The 21,200-nt window shown below is 30.1% G+C and overlaps 1 protein-coding gene across 1 annotated transcript; it reads right to left on the bottom strand.

The window, feature by feature from the left end:
• Positions 1 to 1,978: 1,978 nt before the first annotated feature.
• Positions 1,979 to 19,589, bottom strand: eya (eya transcriptional coactivator and phosphatase 2). The gene is made up of 9 exons (XM_011501235.1): positions 19,461 to 19,589; positions 9,470 to 9,591; positions 7,772 to 7,937; positions 6,713 to 6,896; positions 6,067 to 6,202; positions 5,585 to 5,668; positions 4,125 to 4,390; positions 3,183 to 3,639; positions 1,979 to 2,185 (listed from the first exon to the last, which is right to left on the bottom strand). The coding sequence occupies exons 2-9, from the start codon at positions 9,579 to 9,581 to the stop codon at positions 2,004 to 2,006; spliced, it is 1,587 nt and encodes a 528-aa protein (XP_011499537.1). The 5' UTR covers positions 9,582 to 9,591; positions 19,461 to 19,589; the 3' UTR covers positions 1,979 to 2,003.
• Positions 19,590 to 21,200: the final 1,611 nt, after the last annotated feature.

Here is a 21,200-nt window from a genome sequence, read left to right as displayed (position 1 = left end):
TTAAATTACAGAAGTAATACCTAAAAGAATTGAATAACTTAAGATGGCAGTTAACAGAAGTATAGTTTTATTCAAATTTTATTTAACTTGACATTTAAAAATAAAAATTATGTTTGAAAAGTTTTTTTAAGTATTAAATGTTTACTAGTTCATTTATTGTAATATATAAATGTAATAATTTGTAAAGCAATTAATTTGGAACAGAAATTAGTCATCTTTATTTTATAAATCATCATGTCTGAATATTAAAACAATTGATACCGATTTGAAAATAATTTTAATGAATTTTCATTTATCTAATGGCATTGTTTCTATTTTTTATAATATAAACATATAAAATCGATTATTTTTATACATATGAAAAATACTATTTTGTTGGATTTCATTCGTGAACAAACATTTTTAAATAATTATTGTTCTTTTTATTCTCATATTTCCTGTTATTATTACTGTTATCATTATTATTAATACTATTAATAGTAATATTTTAATTGGCTAGGAATTCAAATCATTTCTTTGAAGTGTGTTTGGGAAGAAAAAATATTTATGAAATACTAAATAAATTTCTACAAGACTTGATATAGAACTGTATTATACACGATATATGGAATGTTGAATTTTACACATCAGAAAAATTGTAATAGTTAAACATTTATTATTGGTTGAAATAAAAAAAAAAATCAGGACTTATTATTAATATATCTACTAAAGAATTCATATTCATGTCTAATCATCAGAGAGAAGTAATTGCAGAATCGAAAAACCTTATAAATCACAGAAAATGTAGGTAATAATATAGCGCACGATTGCACTGAAAAAATAATAAATTCAATTAAATGCTTTCTTTCCTAACTTTTTAAGTACAGAATATTCGCAATAAAAGATAATTCTCTTGGCTCAACATTACTTTACTTATATATTCTTTCATATTTTTTTCTTACTTTATTATCCGCTAATATTATACACATATATAAGTATAGAAGCTCGCTAATATTTCTTGTCATTCATTTGGAAAATTTTCTTAATATATAAATCTTCATTTTATTCTTAGTTTTCACGTTATCACTTTTATAGACCCTGAATAGGTCCATAGTCGACCATTACGACAATATTTTTGCTATTTTTGGCCTTATTCGCCCGTACACGATATACAACGATTCCGACCTCGTCGAGCACAATCTTCTTATCTACTAGCTTATCAATGCGTAATGTATATTAAATTATTATAGAAATTACGTAGTAGAGGCTTATGGATCATTCAAATCCTACACCTCTTTATATCATCGTAAACTTTATAGTAAATAATCGTAAGCGCACGATTAATGTGTGTTTTGTGTGTGCGTGCGTGCGTGCGTGTGTGCGCGCGTGTGTGTGCATGTGTTCAATATATAATAATAAAATTTGATGATAGTTATCTTTACACAATCAAAGATTCACAATCCACCCTATCAAATAATATGAGAAATCATACAGATATTTATTATCAATATTTCGAATAGATTATTTTGAATAATAAATTGTTACAAGTATTTAAAGATTATTATTATCGTTAACAGACTTATACTTTCATTTAGTGATTAAATTAAGTAATGATTTTAATTAAAAAATAATACATAATATCGAAAGTAATTTACTAATATTTTTTGTCTCACTTGTAAAAATTATTCTTAACACGAATAATTTATTCAAATATATAATAATTATTATTTGTATAAAGCATTGCAATACCAATTATAGTGAATTATGGAATATATTATGAAAACAATTTTTCTCATTACAGAATTACACAGTTTTTTAGGGTGGAAATGTAAATGAAGAATAATTATAATAGCAAAACTTTTGTACTTCGAATTCACCAAGACGTTATACAATTGCAACTAAATTCTCGTGGATAATGCGCACATGAACCCTTCTATACTTTTCATATAGTTGTCGACTTTGTAAATCAATGTCACTCATCATTGATCGACACATTGTGAACGAAACTTGTCAAATTACAACTGTTAAAGGAAGTCCATTTCAAGAGCGTTATAAAGCGCTTGCATATCCGAGTGACCCTTTATTCTCCAAAAAGGAAAATTATGCGCTCGTGCTGCGGTTTCTTCATCCGAACCATCGCCTATAACTACATAAGTGCATTTGCGCCCAAATCTTGCAATGACCCTCCCAAAGCAACTCTCTTTACCTGAAAATTTTGAGAACATTTTGTTAGCTATTTATAATAGTATCTAGCGATAGAAATATAAATGTAATTAATTTGTCATTACTTTTTACAATTAATTAAAATAAATCCATAAGTATTTCAAAATGTATGCCTTGTTCGACAGTTTTTTATTTACTATATTACTTATGCTTACTTACTATATTATTACTATTATTATTATTATTATTGTTATTATTATTATTGTTATTATTATTATTATTATTATTGTTGTTGTTGTTGTTGTTGTTATTATTATTTCAAACTTTTCATACAATTTCTTTTAAATATCATTTATAGCTTTTCCTATAGTAAGCAATTTGTATGATTCCAATAATATCCATACATAATTTAATTGTAATATCCGTGTTTATTTCTCACCTATCATAAACTGCGCTATAATTTTTCTAAACATTATATTTCATAAAATTTATATGTAGTAAAATTTAAAAAATTATTTTTATATATTTATAAATGATTACAATGTTGTAATTTAACATTATACAATAAGCTGCTTTAAATAGCTCAAAATTCTTGCTTGAATTCTCTTATAAAAGATTGGCAAATAAAACTATGTAGCTAAAGCGATAAAATTATATGATCATCATTTTGAGTTGACTACTATAAAACTGCAGTTTCGTACGTATAATTGACAATTATTAAAATCGCTGGTAATTATATTTCAGAATCTTTTTTATTAATAGATATAAATGAAATTATTGATAATAAATGTAGAATGGTCTAGAAATAAATAATAGAAATTGCGTGAATGATACTTTTGGATCGTATATTCTTCTATTAATCATTGATTGATTGCATAAAAGTCGATAGTAGTAGCTTAAATGAGATCGGAGATATTAAATGGACTAACAAATTATATTTGAATTTAAGTTAATCATATTACATAAAGGAGTTAAATAATATCGATTTAATTTGAAAATCGAACGGAAGAGCTAAGCGTATTTTAATCAATAGAACCCACCAGTTTTCGATGCCGAATAAATATTCTCTATGGGGAAGAGCGCCCCAAGGCCAAAGAGCAGAATTTTCGAGAGCGACGGTATAAGCTGCTCAGAAGTGACGAGGATATTAATGCAATGATTCCTCTTGCCTATTAAGCTGAGGCACTTTATCGCCACGGTGAGCCAATTCTCAGTCTGCTGCTCGATCTCGGCCCTGAGGCTGAGCCAGTGCTCCCGCTTGGCCGCTCCTAATAAGCCGCCGACGTTGTTGCGGTAGTTGCAGTAGGTCTCCTTGATCTTACGATAGCGGAAGGCCAGCTTTCGCATCCAGTCGACGCCTCCACGCACCCCCGAGGGTAAGCAGAGACCATTATTTGCAGCCTCGCAATGAAAGCCATCCGTGGCAAAATTGTAGGAGGAGAGGTCCTGGCCGTTATCGTCCGACGATACGTCGTCGATGTGCGCCTGGTCGCAATCCTGCGAGCGCAAACTCTGTCATTTTTGTATCAAAATAAAGCCGTGTTATTTAATTTGTTGGTCACTGATAAGCGTGAATGCTTCTCAAAGGAAGCGAGAAGTACGAACGAACGATTTAAAATTGAAATAATTTAAGTAGCTATCAGGCCTTAATGTATTAATCATATTTTTTGACAAGCTAACAATATCGTTGCTGTACAATATATTTTATAAATTGAGTATTGAAATAATTCAATAAGATAAAAAAGAGGCAATGTATCGGGATCCCGAAAACGAAAGAAAAATTAAAAAAAAAATGGAATTTTAAAAGAACTTTATATTAGCAAATAGTTTGTATTATTGATACGACATTAATGGGATTGGTAATAGTATTCGTATTACACACTAGCTATAAAAAAAAAATAGCCGCCACAATATTCACTGATTTGAGAGAATGGGAAGTATTTTGAATGAAGCGTACACAAAATGAGTAGTCGACTACTGACCTCGATGTCGTTAAAAAAGAAGTGTGTATCCGCCAGATAAAATATAATTTCTTCCATCCTATAAGCAAGTTGAGCGAGTATCGTCGGATCCTTGTTATACGTCGTGGCAAATTGTCCTGTAAGCAGCGTCTGAAACACGACTATGGTTTCCTCGAGGTCCCAAATGAATATCCGGTCGGGTCCGGCCTCGGTTGTGTCTGCCGAGCCGATACTGTTCCCGCTTCCGCTTTGTCGGCGTCCGCGTCTGCAGGGCTTCGCACTGGTCCCTGCGTCAGAGTACCTCTCCACGTTATTATCCCTATCGATTGATCCACACATATTGGGCAGGTCGTTATACGCGTGTGGCCCGTGTACGTATGGCAGTACGAGGGAGAGTGGGGATGAGAGAGAAACGAAAGAGAAAACGTGTGCCGGGCTACCGCTTGAAATCGGATTCGTAATCGATGTGCCGAAGAGAGCATTGTGCGCGAGTCAAGGAGAGCTCGGCTCTCCTACAGTATTGCCGAGTAAGCGATATTTAATAATGCATGCACCGATGGGTCTGTCCGTCACTGTCAATGCTTACGCAAGTCCATTGACGAGCTGACGAGCTGACGAGCTGAATTGCGCTAATTCGCCTCGTGAAATTTTAGTCGGTGCTAACGAAATTCAGTGTTCAAGCGAAGTTTATCACATTTATATTTCATCCACGAAGTAACCTCTCAATGAAAAGTGGAAGCTTTTCGTTACACGAAGCGCAGTATAGAAAAGTATATAAAGCTCGGCATTGGGCGATTTCATTTTTATGTGTTACTGATTGTGCTGCGCTAACATTTAAAGATTGCAAAACTAACGTGTTAATGCAGTTTAGACTAGCCGTTTTATGATGGTGCATTCCTTCCGAATTATAGTAGGCGAATAATTTTGAAACATTAATGTCATTAATATGTCTCTAGAAGAGATGCAAGTCTTGCAAAAAGGTAATCTACTTTTACGAAACTTTAGTAGTTAGGAGACAGACGAAATAAAAAGAAATTTCTTTACAAAACTAGTATATGGAACTGATATTCAAATTGAATTTGATATTTATCAATCAAAATGTGAAAAGTCGTTGAAAATATTAAAATGTATCTATTTTCCTAGCAAATGTCGCATACATTTTCCAAATAAAAGCAAATTTTCTTTAACTAATAATGTTCATTAAGTTCATCAGTTTTTAACTATTTTTAAATGTACGCCATTGAAACTTTCAATTCATAAAATTATAAAATTACAAGATAACCCTCCAATTATATAAATAATATCCTATCGACGTATGCCATAGAATGTACATAAAAAAAAAAAAAAAAAAAAAACATTATTTTAAGCAATTTATTGACCAAGATTGTATTTATAGTTTAATCGGAGTTCGTGTCTTAAAAAATCGTAAATAATACGCATTCATACAGTAATATTAACATGATGAGTTCAAGTTGCATTACCTTCAACGTTCGCGGTCTCCCGCATAGTTAGATCACTTGTATCGTGAGAAGTCGGGTCTAACGTCAACGCCGACTTCGACGAATCTGTAACGACATACATAGTGATTAATAGAAAAAATCGATTTTAATTCTTAACACTCATTAAACAGCCCGATAAATATTTAAAAATTTAATCAATCCGAATTAATCTGTTGAACAATTGATTTTTTATGAATAAATAATTATGAATGAAATCTTGAATCATTAAAAGAAAATTTCATTGTGATAAATATAATTATACAATAATTATTCTAAGGATAACTACATAAAATAAAGAACTCATTAATAATAATAAATTTAATTCGTAAAAGAAAAAAGCAACTTTTTATAACTTTATAAATATCGAGTGTATTTGGCAATTATTTAAACTTATTGCTAATATTCAATATTAATATTTAACCATTTTTTTGAATTTTGATAGTTTAACAGCAGCTTTTTCTTACCTACAAAATTTAAATTACTAATGTTAAACGAGGTTGGCGTTGTGTGGTAACCGGGTACTGGATAATATCCGGAATACTGTAAAGGTACCCTGTCATTTCCATACAGCGAGGTACTATAGGCCGTATAATCTAGTTTCTAAAAAGAAAATTTCATAAAATTCATGCTTATGATTTTATTTGAGAAAATTTAATTCTCAAATTCAATTCTGATATCACATATATTGTGTAAAGTTGTAAAATATAATATTCTCAAGTCTGAATCATATGTACAGTTATAGGCAAGATAGTGTATTTAATATTCAATTACATTATATCATTCAATACACTTTGAGTGAATTTTATTAAAAAATATCGTATTTCATGAATTAAAAACTTTGTTTTTAATGTTTGAGGAAATATAAACATACTGTTTTCGAATACACTATAATCTCCTCTTCGAATTAATTTAAAAATTATATTACGCCCACATTATACTTCATTTTTCTTATTTTTATTTCAGCACCTTATTTATATATACTCAACTTAATTCGTAAAAATTATTTTTTTCCATCAAGTCGCGACAAATAATAATTAATTATAAAAATACACTCTAATAAGTTATTCCTACATTTAAGTGTGTACACAATTTCAGTATACATAGTTGTACCTGAGATGCTGAGGATATGTTCTGTGCAACAGCGGGAAATGTCGCCGAGCCACTGTTGTAGCCAGCGTACGAAGAATACTGTGTCATCGAACTTGGCGTTGTATAGGAATTTAAATATGAACTCTGTAAAGACGACGAGCCCTTCGAGGCAGTTGTACTTCCGTAGGATGGTGAGCTATACAAGCTAATGATACAAAAAATCATATGCAAGACTGCGTAACGTACTTTACATGGAGTTTAGATAAAATGTAATTATCACTATCGACGCATTCTTATTAAATATAATTTTTCAATAAATTAATTAAAGGTTCGTGATTTATGCAAAGTTATTTGTTCGAGAAAAAAAAATAGTAATTAAATATCGTATATATGTAAATTTAACGATTTGAATTTTTATATACTGATGTGTAAATACTTGAAATTGTAGTTTCATATTTTTGCTAATAGTCATAGTTTTTCTCGCAATTATATAATCTACGCATCTTCTCTCGTATGAAAAAAATTAGTTTACTTAAAATAGTTTAAAAATGTATATAATGAAAGAATCTTGAATTCCCGAATATATTTTGTATACAAGGGGTTATAGACAAAAAAGCACTTGAATTGTTCCTCTGAATTATTAATTTTTATTCTAATGATAAGCATTGAGAAAGATGAAAAAATGCTTATAATCAAATTTTAGTCAAATTTATGAACTTATTAAATATCGTTTGTTCAAAAAGTGTACAATTAAAGTATATTTTCGATAGTGTCATTTAAAAAAAAAAATCTTATTCATCATTATGAATAAGCTGAAAGTAAGCAATATAGTTGACAAATTATATACTGTAAATTATTTAGAAAATTTCATAAAAAGCATATTAAAAACCCTCATGCTAGATAATCTAAAATTCAGCGACTAAAAATAAATCATAAATTCATTTCTAATCACGTGCATTAAAATTGATCGTTGATAAAAGTAAGCATTGTCAATTATTACCTTGCTTATCTGTCGGAATGCAATTTATTCTAATTAAAATCAGTGTAAATCAGACGGAAAGCTAAGGGAGCATAATGTACCTATTGTAATAAGGATTGGCGCCATAAAGCGATCCGTAGTCAGCCTTCTCCATCGAATCCGGATACTCTTGGTCTTTTTCCTCGGCGTTTTCGTCAATGTACAGTTCGCCTCCTGGTACGCTGTCAGTCTCCGGACAGTCTTGTACTTCATTCTTAACCTCTGCTTCTAAAGAAAATCGGTATGTTTAACATTTCATTTAATAGATTTTGGTTCGTAAAGCAATTTTTAAATAATTCATTATGTCAGTCAAAAAGTATTTAATATGAAAAATCGGAATAAATAAATTAAAAATTACATTGATATTTTCGAAGTAAGATCCAATAATTTATATTAAATATTTCTCAATATAAAATTTATTAATACTCGAAATTCCTTGGAAAATGATAATTTTTATAATAAGTTCTCTTATGAAGTAAGCATGCTTTTTTAGATTTCTATTGCGATAAACGCGAAAGCTTTATAAACAATCAGTCTCTTCAAGGCAGACTTAAAACTATTAATCAATTGTTTCATTTAACTAATTGTTTTGTGAGAGTTGTTATGCTTCTTCGAAGTTGGGCTGTTATAATCATTCAACCCATTTCGATTAGATTAGCACACGGTGAGTATACATAATAATCGTGGGTTATCGTTATTTTTACCTTTATGATCAAATACAGCGGTAACGTTTGCTATACTATGAGGTACAAATAACAGTATTTTAATTAAAATCTTTGTATCATTCTTAAGAGTAAATTTAGTAAAAATATACGCAAATAATAGGTAAGAGAAATAATTATTAATTTTTTTCTTTTCATTCAATATCTATACTTTTAATAATATAATTCAAATGAAAATTTTTTTTTCATTTATTATAAAATTATTGCCATTTATTTCCATTAGTTAAAATATATTCACGATTTAGAATATAACGTAATACGTGATAAGTCATCCACTTCATTAATTGTTCAATGTAAAGAATTTGGATATAGAATTACATCAATTTTTGCAATATAGTTCAGATTTTAAAACTAAAATATTAAAAGCTATATAGTAGTAGCTTGTGTTACTTAAAAACTATTAATGCAAAGATATCAAGCTTATATCAAGGATAAAGCAGTACACTAAATTTCAACAACTTATTCTAATACTGGAAAATTAATCAAATTTATACTGTAGAATGATACTCAAAATAATTATGTATTGGCTTATGATTTATCAGCTCCTGGCTTAATATTTGTTTTACTTCAGTTTATTAATCAATTAGTAAATAAAAAAATCTTCAATGCAAACGATTACTACATTGGTTTTTCATCCGTAAAGAAATTCATAGCCGTAAATAAATATTATATTCTTATTTTATTATTTATTATATTTATTAAGCAATAAGATCCTAATAAAAGATGTTATTTAAATTGCGATTGATTATTGAAAAAAGGTTAATTTCACATTTCCTCCAATACGATATTTTCGACAATCTCATTTCTTCCTAACGAGCCAACAACTTCATTTAACCTTTCTTAGTCCTTAAATTGAATATCCGAGAGAAGTTCGAGAGAACTTAGATCGGGTTGGGAGATAAGCAAGAAAAATCAGAGCAACCATATATGAAATATTGATTAATTGTGAGCGTGAGTAAGTAAAGTCAAGCAGCAGCAGCAGCAGCAGCAGCAGCAGCAGCAGGAGGAGGAAGTAGCTACGCCAATGCCGTTATCTACCATTGTTTGCACTGCGAGGGTGCTGTATCGAGGCCTCGGTTGATGAAGACACGTTGCCAGCATTGTCTAAAACCCCTGCCGGTTTGGTCGGGTCATTGTCTTCGGTTAACATATCACTCTCCCTGAAAAGAACAAGATAATCTTTATGCATTTCAATTATGAAATGAGATGGCCAACGATTGATTAATTAATCAATGGTTTGCTTTATTATATCTATAAGATAATTTTGTTCTACAGTCAAATAAATCTATTTTAAATGTATTTCAGTCCAACAATATACGTTATTTTGTTCAAATACTTTCTAATCCTATGTATTGAGTATTCAAAGCATTTGATTACATTACATGAAAAATGCTCATGACTTCGTTATATTTCATTGACTTCACTATTAAATTCAGAATTCTACAAGTTTTGTACAATTATGTTTTCCAGGATATAGAATGACTTGTAATACGAGTTGATAAATAAATGTTCAAAATTGACAAATCTAATTTAAGAAATAATTTGTTATGCATTAATTCTTTTTCGATCACTTTAGAATATCCGTTAACCATATAAATTCATAAATAATACTATAATACGAGGAAAGCTTATTAGAAAAAGACTCGTACTAATATCAAGCTTTTACAAAGTGTAAAAACAATTAATATTTAACAATTACATTCAAATAACTCTATATGAATGATTTAATTCATTGGCAAGGAAAGTTTGTAAAATACATTTAATTCCGGTTTTCATAGTTCTGAATATAGTTCTACTGGACGAATACAACTAAACAATAATTTTATTGAAATTATTTTAAAACTTTTCATTTTTGGTTAAATTTTGAATACTATGAATAGCTATATAAGAATAAAATATCAATGAAATCGGTGTTATTTTTTAAATAGACTATAATTTTTAAATTAAATGAGACATATATGACTATCATATTACATACTAAAACAAAAAAACAAAACAAAAAACAAAAAAACGAGAAAGTATAATGTACATTTGAATAAAAGTCAATACCAATTTAAGAAACAAAATTATTTTCATAGTAAGGTATAATAAGTTATAAAAATGTATTTAAGAATTATAACACATTTCATCCAAATAAAAATTCGGAATAGTTTTTAAATAATCAAATATTTTTTATTTTCTGAATATTATAAAATTAAAAAGTATCTGAATAATTAATTCGAATATACTGCAACTCTGAATAATTATATACAAGTATTGATAGAAATCCATAATTTAATGATTTTTTATTTGATTATACGTGCTTGTTAAATTTAGATAATTAATGTTATTACCAGTACCATTATCATCAATACTAAATAAAAATAAAGCAACTTATGAATAATGTATCTATTTATAATATTTATGCATATTCTGTTTTTCTTATGGTACCTTGCTTCCTCCGAGTCTTTCTAAAAATATTTAATTAATCAATTTTGTTGTTTATATCTAATAACATCATAGCTGCCTATCTTAATACAAGTACTGTTCTATAATTATTCTTACTTATTATATAAAGTATAAAATTCATTTTTCTCAAGATTATGTAAATAACTAGATATATTTTAAATTACTATTATATTATATAATTTCAATATTAATATATATAAATAAAATTATAAAAATTATATTATAAATGTATAATAAAGTGAAGAGTCAGATAAATTTTTGTATATCAAAATACTAATATACAAATGATTGGCGTATTATCAATGAAATTTGTAATACGTGTCAGTCTTAATTATCGATGAAACAAAATTTAAATCCATATAAAGTTTGCCAATCCACAACTCTTATCCCAACAGTATAAATTATTCTATTATAATGTAATGTTTGTGTGTGTGAGTGCGCGTGTGCGTGTGTGTATTAATAAGGTATTTTTAAATACACCCAATGGAAAAACGACTGATTTTCTTATGATTGTAAATGTCCTTACGGTTGCAGAACGTAACTTTAATGGGATAAACAAGTAAATAAAATAATAATAATGATAATAATACTGACGATAAAGCCCACACCAATATAGAAACTTTGCAGGGGGCAAATACTATTTAAAACCTATTTGTCGTCATAGGTTCATCCTGCACGGAAGGAGCAGTACGAGTGTGCTTTCTAGAAAACGGCGGGTCTTCGCCCACCGTCGGGGGTAATCGGGGCCCGGAGAGTGGGCTTCAGCGGTCCCGTAATTATATCGGCCGACAATTGCGGTAGCAGTAGGTGGAGTGTGGCTTGTGGGTAGGCGTGTGTCGAGGCGCCCGGCCCCAGCCAATGGAGGGCCCCTTGATGTCGGCGGACCGTTGCCAGGCCACTATCTTGTCCGCGAGGACGCGCGCCCCGCCCTTCGCCTCGACTCCGAGCGCGCCGACCGAAGGGACCACCGCCGCCGTCACTGCCACCGACATCGCAACCGCCACCACCGCCGGCGCTGTCGACGCCGCTCTATTCTGGAATTCGGATTATAGCGGCTCCTCTAATCCTACTGCGATACAATCCTCTCTCTCTCTCTCTTATTTGCCTGACAACTGTACTTTTCCGAAATGCTCGAACGCTGGAGGTCCGAGCTCTCAACGCTCTTTCTTGCACAATTCTCTTTTTTCTCGCTATTTCACGACACGTGTATTTCTCTTCTTCAAGAATCTCAGTAATTTGACAGTCATATTTATGTACAAATTGAGCCCCAGTTCGAAATTTATATTATATTCCTTCTTTGTTTTCAATATTTTCAGATAAATTATGTTTTATAGTTCTAAATTTGTGGGAGAATGACAATAAAATAACGGAAATGTGAAAATTATAAAACTTTTTAATTCGATTATTTTTATATGCATTAACACGTATATTAATTAAACCACCATAAAACCAAGTAAGAGAAAAAAATATTGTTTTATAATGTAACGACGCTCGATGTAAATAATGCGAATTTCACTTATTAAACAATCATGGATAATATTTAAAAGCGAAAATCACTAATGAAAGCCAATTATGTATTCAAAGATGCACCTTTTTTAAAAAAAATTTTTTTTAATATTTTATACATTGTATAAAATATTAAAATTATAAATCTTTTAGTAAAAAATATATTTTTTATTCTAATATACTTAGTAATTCATAATTAAAAATTATTTTATAATACTATAGAATTGAAAATGAAAGATTAGGTAAGAAATTTTAGGCAAGCTTAAAAAGATAATAATAATTGTAATGGTAATAGTACCAGGAATAGGAATAAGAATAGGAATAGTGATAGTAATAGTAATAGTAGTAGTGGTGCTGGTGGTGGCGATGATGGTAGTGGTGTAGTAGTATTAGTATTAGTAGTGTGATAGTAGTAGTAATAATAATAATAATAATAATAATAATAATCATAATAAAAAAAAAAACACAATCGTCAGCATTTACAAGGAGTAAAATACGGAGGAGGGACCATGAGATAATAACTAGCAAACGTTATCTAAACAATGTATACTTCCACTTTATCGTCGCGGGAACTCGCATTGGTCTACGCTCTCTCGACTGTTCGCTCGCAGAGTAAGCGAAACGTCGGAGTAAAACCAAGAAACGTGCGGCGCCGATTACGCTTTTCATTCCCGGACATTACGCGAGATTTATAACTAGAACTCCACACTACAAAGGGCAAATTTTTACTAACAACACGATAATGTTCTATTTAACCTGCGTTGTCAACTTCTATTTCTAACTAAAATCTTAAATGGAAATAGTTTTAATGTTAAAACATTTGAATTTATCATTGAAGCGATTGAATTATTTGCTGTGTAATTTCATGGATGGGTTTATTAAAAATTATTATGTCTTTGCTCAAACTAATATTTATGCAAAGTTTAAAAATCTTTACTTTATAGTCTAATACAATTTTATCATTATATCGTTAATGTCAGCGAAATAAAATTAATTTTTATTTAATTATATTAATGATAGTAGTTAACCCTTTAATGTTACAAAATTAACGAAAGTTATAACGCAAAAATAAATAAAACTGAGGATTATTAGATGTATACGAAAATAATTACTACAACAAATCAATTAGATTATTTAGAAGTTAATAAAATAGCTTTCGTGTTACATATTTTAGAAATAAATATAGCAACCACTATTGATATTTTTAATTTATAAAAAGAAACAATTTTTTAAAAATCCATTCGATATCGAAAATTAAATATTTTTATTAAATAAATTTGTATGTCGATTTATTAAAGAGGGATTCAGAAAATGTTTATTAATTTTTCTAGTTTTCAATTAATATCTGAGTATATTAGCATATGAATATGTAGTTTTTATACGAGAAATCTTCAATAAAAAAAAAAATTAGTTTTTCTGATTTAATATCAATAAACAGTAAGTATAAATTTTATAATTGATGGAATATTTATTATTATGTAAAGAATTAATTTTTTTCAATATAGACAAATAAATTGATTGTAGAATCAAAGAAAATAAAAATTTCTAACTCGTAAACATAATAAAAGTATTTGAATTTTTTATTGCCATGTAATTACTTTCCGGATGTACTTCAATCCAGTAAGGATTATATATATTTTCATTAATTGATATTTGAACTTATATCTATGAAAATAATTAAATTAAATTTATTTGATTTAAAATTTAATAATTTATTTTATATCATTTCATTTTTTAAATTGTCTTATTTTTACGGAACTATATAGTAATCAGCTTTCTTGTATAAATATTAATATTTTTATTAAATACGTAACATTTATTTATGAGTGTTTAATAAAATGAATATAAATTTCAGAGCATCAGATTATGGGTTTCTGTACTTATGAAATTAATTGGTAGTATTCAAAATACAGTATTTGTATTTATGGATTTAATAATATAATTAATTAACATTTATTGTTGTATTGTATGTAATTTTTACAATTATTTATGTAACAAATCTCTTTGTTAATAGTATATATTTCTACGTAACTGATAACAATATAAAATTAACGTATTCAAAAGTATGTATACTTTTAACAAAGTAAACATGGATACATTAATTCAATCATTGATATTAATTTTTATTTCAAATGTAATATTATTGCGCAAAAACTGTAAAATTTTATGTATTCAAATATTTCTACACATATATTTAATTGAATTTTACCATTTAAACCCTTTTTCATTCAAAATATAAATAACCTTCTAAGAATAAAATATTTTAGTTGTAAAATATGACAGTAGTTTATACATAATCTACAATATTTAATTCACATACTTCTTTGATTATATTCAAATAATTTTTTAGAATAATAAATTCAAATAGTTTTCATAACAAAGGTTTAGTACTATACTACTATTTAAGAGGATTAATAGAAGAAGCGAAATTTATAATGTTAATTTAAAGTAATATTTAATTTATACAAATAAAACATCTTCTATCTATCACATAAAACAAACTATATATAAATTAGCATTGAATGATAATTATAACAAATTTATTTATTGAAATATTTTAAAATATTCTACATAATCTAACATATGCTGCCCTTCGCCAATTAAAATATACTAACCGCTAACAAGTCGAATTAAATTCACAAGACCGAGCCCATTAAATGCACGTGCGCATTCAAGGTGCAAACATTTCTTTTTCCACATCGAACATTATTTTAATTTAGAAATACTATTTTATTTCTACCATACGAAAAATAAATGTAATTTCTATTTTAAATTAATAATTATATTACTTAGTGCACAAACACGTTCATGTATAAACAATAGTCATGCACAAAACAAAAATCGAAATTATAATAAAAATCTCTTTCAATACCATATTTTACCAATGTATTTTATTTAATTAATTTATAAGCATATTAAAAGTAAAATTGAAAAATATATAAATGTATATTTAATGCCAACATTTAAATATATTTTAAATTATTTTACAAGTTGTTAAAATTATATAATAAAGACAAATAAAACATTACATTCTAAAATAACGTTATATATTATAAATAAATTTTTTTGTAATTATTAAGAAAAGCATTAAATATAAACTAATGCATTGGAATAGAAATATCAATGTTAATTTTTAGCAAAAAGTTTTTATAATATAAACGTTATTACTATTCTATTATATTAAACTTTTAAATTATTTTAATTTATAAATTCGAATCATGTTATTCTGGTTTTAAAATACATTAAAAAAATTTTTTTTTACTAATTCATAATAATTTAATTCAAATAATTAATAAAGTTATTCACCATATAAACTACTCATAGATCATGTCATTTTAATACCGAATGTTTAAATACTACTGCCCATATATTTATTTTATTACTTTAACTGTTTTAAAATATTTGAGATTCACATAAAAATTCTTGCTTTTAAATAACGTTTTACTATATAAAAGAAATTTCTTTTTTGAATTTAGATTTTTAAAAATAAAATTATTCCTAAAAATTCGAAATAGGGCCAAACAATAGAAACGTATGTAATATTCCAGTAGTATAGTACATTATTACTGAAATTTGGATGTATATCGAGTATATATTGCTCTACGTTAATAAACAAATATTGTAGTTATACTAAAAATTTATTTTGAATTCTCTGTTAAAAGTCATATGTATATTGTGAAAATTAATTATTATTTGTGACATTTAAATACAGAACATTTTTAAATCGTATACAATCGTTAAAATGTGGTAGGGTGATAATATAGATGATTTACATCATTTATATCATTTTCTGAATGAATGTAATTGAGATAAAAGATGTTAATAGTGAAATGTAACTGAAGATAAACGATTTATGGGCATGCCATAAATATACGGTAATCGTTGAAATTAACAGATATTTCATTAGCTATTTTCTTATTATTTAATTTCTATAAATACTCATATTCTTTTAAAGATTATTATATATATACATATGCGTTTGTTTTAACGTTAAAAAAGAAGATTTATAAATGACACTGTATAAATGAATTTGAACTAGATGACAATGAAAGGTCACTAACTAACTATAGTGCGCGTTGCGTACTTATTAAAAGTATGATTGACTTTAATACCTCTTTTAAGTCAACGCTTATCCAACTACAAATATAAAAGGAAAATTAACCTTAAAATGTAGAATAGGAAATATGGATAACGAAGGGCGGTAGGGGATATTGGTACAAGACTTGGCCAATTTGAAAAACAAAAGCATTAATTCTTTATGCGATGAAATTCATAAATTTTACTTATGGGATGGTCTTATTGATTGTTCGGCCATCAAGTCGTAAGATGTATGGCGGCTTACTTTACTCGTGATGCGCCTGCGTTTTTCCACGTTTTCGACCTTGACAAAACTTTCTCCACACGGTTCGTGTGGCTTACGCATGTCAAGCAGATGTACCAGAACCCTAGTCGCGTGTTCGGTGGCTGACTCCATCCCTGGAGCCGCTGACCGTTTCCGCAAAAAAAAGCAAAGTAACGTTTTCTTGCCTGATGGTATTGTTTACAAAGGCTTTCGAAAAACGGTAGTTGACGTTGCCCGACAGATTGCCATTCCCTGATCCAAAATTCTTTCTTTATTTATCTAACTTTATCATAGATATTCCTAATCGAGTCGAGGCTATCCCTTTAGACATATACAATTTCAATGCATTTTCAGCGTTTCCCTTGTTTGGACTTGTACTTACATTCTGAGATTCACTACAATACTAATATTATCATTATTACATACTACTTTATGATTATTTTTAAAGATTTTTAATTTTTAATTTCTTATATCTTTAATCTTTACATGTATACGATGTTTAAAAATTATGCCAAGTCTTTAATCTTTGGAATAAGTTCTATTGCAAAATTTGAATAAATTGACTATTTAGGCTTACTGGTTTAATAAAATTTTCTAAAAAAAAAGTAATTTAAAAACTTACATAACAGAATTAAATAATTTGAAAATAACACTTAACCAATGGAAATGAAGATAACGAGTTTTATTTTAAGCATCGCATATAAATTTTAAATTTTTCAAAGTACAATGTACGTACGATTATGAAATATTTTCATTATACAAAGTAGTCTAGGAATATTACAATGTAAATAAAAAAAAATTTCTTATAACTGTTCTTTAAATTATTGAAAATTATAAGAATTGCTGAATAATATTTATGATTATAATTTGTTTTGTTGATGTTAATTAAATAAGTATTGTTAAATCGTAATGAATTGGACATTATTTAGTATAAGTCAATAAATAAGATAATGAATTACTTGATTTTAAATGAGCTGGATGAGCGAAATGCAAGAAAGGACAAGAAACAAGAATATTTGACAATCGAATGACAAAAAAAGTATAGAATTCAATTAATAATGGGGAATTAGCAAGAAAAGTCGTGGATTAAAAATCGTGGATTATTACGAGAAGCACGTGTACGTGGAAAAGTAGAAGTAAGGAGAGAAGGAAAGCGAGTAATCGGCCGAAGGCCGCCAAAAGGAAGCTAGAATCGAGTTCCCCGTTGCTCTCATTTCAGCCCCTAATAGCAGACTACTAACCTTTCAGCTCGCGATCTCAATCGTTGCTCAGAAAGAGAGAATGAGATAGATAGATAGATAGATAGATAGATAGATAGATAGATAGATAGATAGATAGATAGATAGATAGATAGATAGATAGATAGATAGATAGATAGATAGATAGATAGATAGATAGATAGATAGATAGATAGATAGATAGATAGATAGATAGATAGATAGATAGATAGATAGATAGATAGATAGATAGATAGATAGATAGATAGATAGATAGATAGATAGATAGATAGATAGATAGATAGATAGATAGATAGATAGATAGATAGATAGATAGATAGATAGATAGATAGATAGATAGATAGATAGATAGATAGATAGATAGATAGATAGATAGATAGATAGATAGATAGATAGATAGATAGATAGATAGATAGATAGATAGATAGATAGATAGATAGATAGATAGATAGATAGATAGATAGATAGATAGATAGATAGATAGATAGATAGATAGATAGATAGATAGATAGATAGATAGATAGATAGATAGATAGATAGATAGATAGATAGATAGATAGATAGATAGATAGATAGATAGATAGATAGATAGATAGATAGATAGATAGATAGATAGATAGATAGATAGATAGATAGATAGATAGATAGATAGATAGATAGATAGATAGATAGATAGATAGATAGATAGATAGATAGATAGATAGATAGATAGATAGATAGATAGATAGATAGATAGATAGATATATAGATAGATAGATAAATAGAGAGAGAGAGAGAGATGGAGAGAAAAATTGCATATGCAGTTGGATTGGGAATCTTTCCGCGATATTTCTCCGCCGCCGAATCTCTCTACCTGTACGAGCGTGTGGGAATCCAAACTCGAAAAAGGAAAAGAGTGTCGACGCAGCGTCCGAGCAGCGACACATTAACAAGAACAGCCACTACATATCAGCAACAACAACAACAACAACAACAATTACTACTACTACACAACAACAGTAATAATAATGATGATGATAACAATAACAACAGTAATAATTATGATAATGATAATGATAATAATAATAAACAAAAATAGCTAAATTAACAGAAATAAGCAAAGTTGACGTACTAGATAGAGAACGGGGGCGCACGAAGGAGCGATGAGTGTTCCAGTTCCCAGTAGCCGCTCATCCTCCCGTGTCCAATCCCTCGAATTCTCTCTCAGTTTCTTTCACTTACTCTCAGCCCCTCTTTCTCTCTCTCTCTCTCTCTCTCTCTCTCTCTCTATCTATCTATCTATCTATCTATCTATTTCGTTCTTCCTCTTTTCCTCGGTCAATTTTCTTAGTTTAGGGGGACGCGCGCGCGCGCGCTCACGCACTCGCTCACTTGCCCCGTACCATCCGCACTCTTCGGTTCATTTCGGGGTGTCAGTCCCGGCTAATCACCGCTTCCACAGCTTCTTCACACGCGCGCACTCTATATACACGCGCGCACACGTACACACACGCACCTAGCGATGATATTATTGCGTCGTCTTCGAGGCGCTCACATGGCGTACTTAAAGGGCCGGGGCGCGAAGGAAAGGCGCCGCTGCCGCTGTCGCTACTGGTACTGTGCAGTTGCTGTTGCTGTTGTCGTTGCCGTTGCCGTTGTCGTTGTCGTTACCGCTGCCGCCGCTCACCCCGAAAAGATACTCACAAAGGGATAGGAGCACTACTCCCTGTATCGCTGGTCCGTAGGGGGACCCCGAGGGCCTCTCGCGGATCGATCAGAGCGCCGGAGTCGAAAGCAGTGCTACGATAAGCGCTCTCACAAAGGCCCGTAAAAAGGGCCGTCGGCGCACGAAGAAAGGATGCCCGAGGGGCGTAAGGGGGGCCTACCGCTGCTCTCCCTCTCGAGTACAAAATTCACACCGTGCGCGCACAGAGAGGCGGGACGTGATGTGTGGATTAATGTCTATGCGTATGTGCGCATGAGCGCGTTTACGCGCGCGTGTTGCGTGCGTGCGTGCGTGCGTGCGTGCGTGCGTGCATGCGTGCATGCGTGCATGCGTGCGTACGTGAGGAAGGGAGACCCGGCAAACACTCGCTCCGACCGACGACTGCTGTGTGATGCTGCTCCTGCTGTTGCAGCCTGTGGAGTTCTGAGCATGCGAAATGTTGCGCTCTCCCCCCTCTCACACCCACCCACCCTCATGCTCTCTCTCTCTCTCACACTCTCTCTCTCTCTCTTTCATATTCTCATTCTTGGATGTATGCAACAGAGTGAGAGAGAACTATACTACCACCCCCGCTCTGTGATCACGTGGCCCTATACGGGATTCACTCCCTCTTTTTCGCTCTCGCGTGGTGCGTCCCCGGCGAAAAAAGTAGCGAACGTTGCCTCGTCTCGCTCTGCTTCCCTTTCTTAGTGTGCAAACTGCGGGCGGGAGGGGGGGTCGACAGTCGGCCGGTGTAGAAGCCGCTTAATTAGAGAGAGAAAGAAAAAGAGAGAAAGATGATGGGATAGCATGATGGACGAGGCCTAAAAAGGGAGAACGGGACGCCTATAGTATGAACAAGGGAGACAGCTGAATACAATGATACATAGAATGATTAGGACGAAAAGTGCGACGTGGGCCTCGTCAACTTTGCGGTTGATTGTATAAATTGCGCCCCTCACATGCTATTTAGTTTCAATGATATTCTATTAAATTTATTTATGACCGATAGTTCAGCTGTGCATCCTAATATTCCAGGATTATTTCTTTTAGTCTTACTTATTTTTAAACGACACCATTATGTAATTACACGAGCTTATGCAACTCAAGCGTATTTCACGTGGCTCCAGACAATACTTAATCATTTGTAATCTTCAAAAGGCTTAATAATATTAAATAAAATTTCAACCAAAATTTTTTTAATTTTCTGATATATTTACGTGCTTAAGTGTTGTAAGTAAAACATTCGATAAACTAATTAAAATTAATTTGCTCATAAAATTGTTGAGGTCGTATTTAAATTTAGAGTCGTTAACGTTAAAATCTAAATTATTTAGTACAGTGCAAATTTCAAAATATAAATATAAAATTTGAAAGCTAGAACAATTTATATAATTAACTCGATTACAGTCAAATGCAATCAATTCTATTACCTAAATTACTGGCATTCAGAACGCATCAATGCAAATTCTTTATAAGACTATCATTTGTAAAAGCAATAAAATTATATGAATAAAAAATAAAATTCTATTTATAATAACCATACATAAG

Source organism: Ceratosolen solmsi, unplaced genomic scaffold (genome assembly GCF_000503995.2).
Source record: "Ceratosolen solmsi marchali unplaced genomic scaffold, CerSol_1.0 scaffold57, whole genome shotgun sequence".
In the NCBI taxonomy this organism is placed as follows: Eukaryota; Metazoa; Arthropoda; class Insecta; order Hymenoptera; family Agaonidae; genus Ceratosolen; species Ceratosolen solmsi.
Note: the sequence above shows the minus strand (reverse complement) of the source record. Positions and strands in the feature narration are given on the sequence as shown.

Excerpts from the sequence above, each read along its gene's own strand:
- eya (XM_011501235.1), bottom strand. The coding sequence starts at position 9,581 with ATGTTAACCGAAGACAATGACCCGACCAAACCGGCAGGGGTTTTAGAC. Across the intron at positions 6,203-6,712 it reads ACATATCCTCAGCATCTCAG|AAACTAGATTATACGGCCTA; the intron begins GTACAACTATGT and ends TTTTCTTTTTAG. Across the intron at positions 5,669-6,066 it reads TAGTAATTTAAATTTTGTAG|ATTCGTCGAAGTCGGCGTTG; the intron begins GTAAGAAAAAGC and ends ATGTCGTTACAG.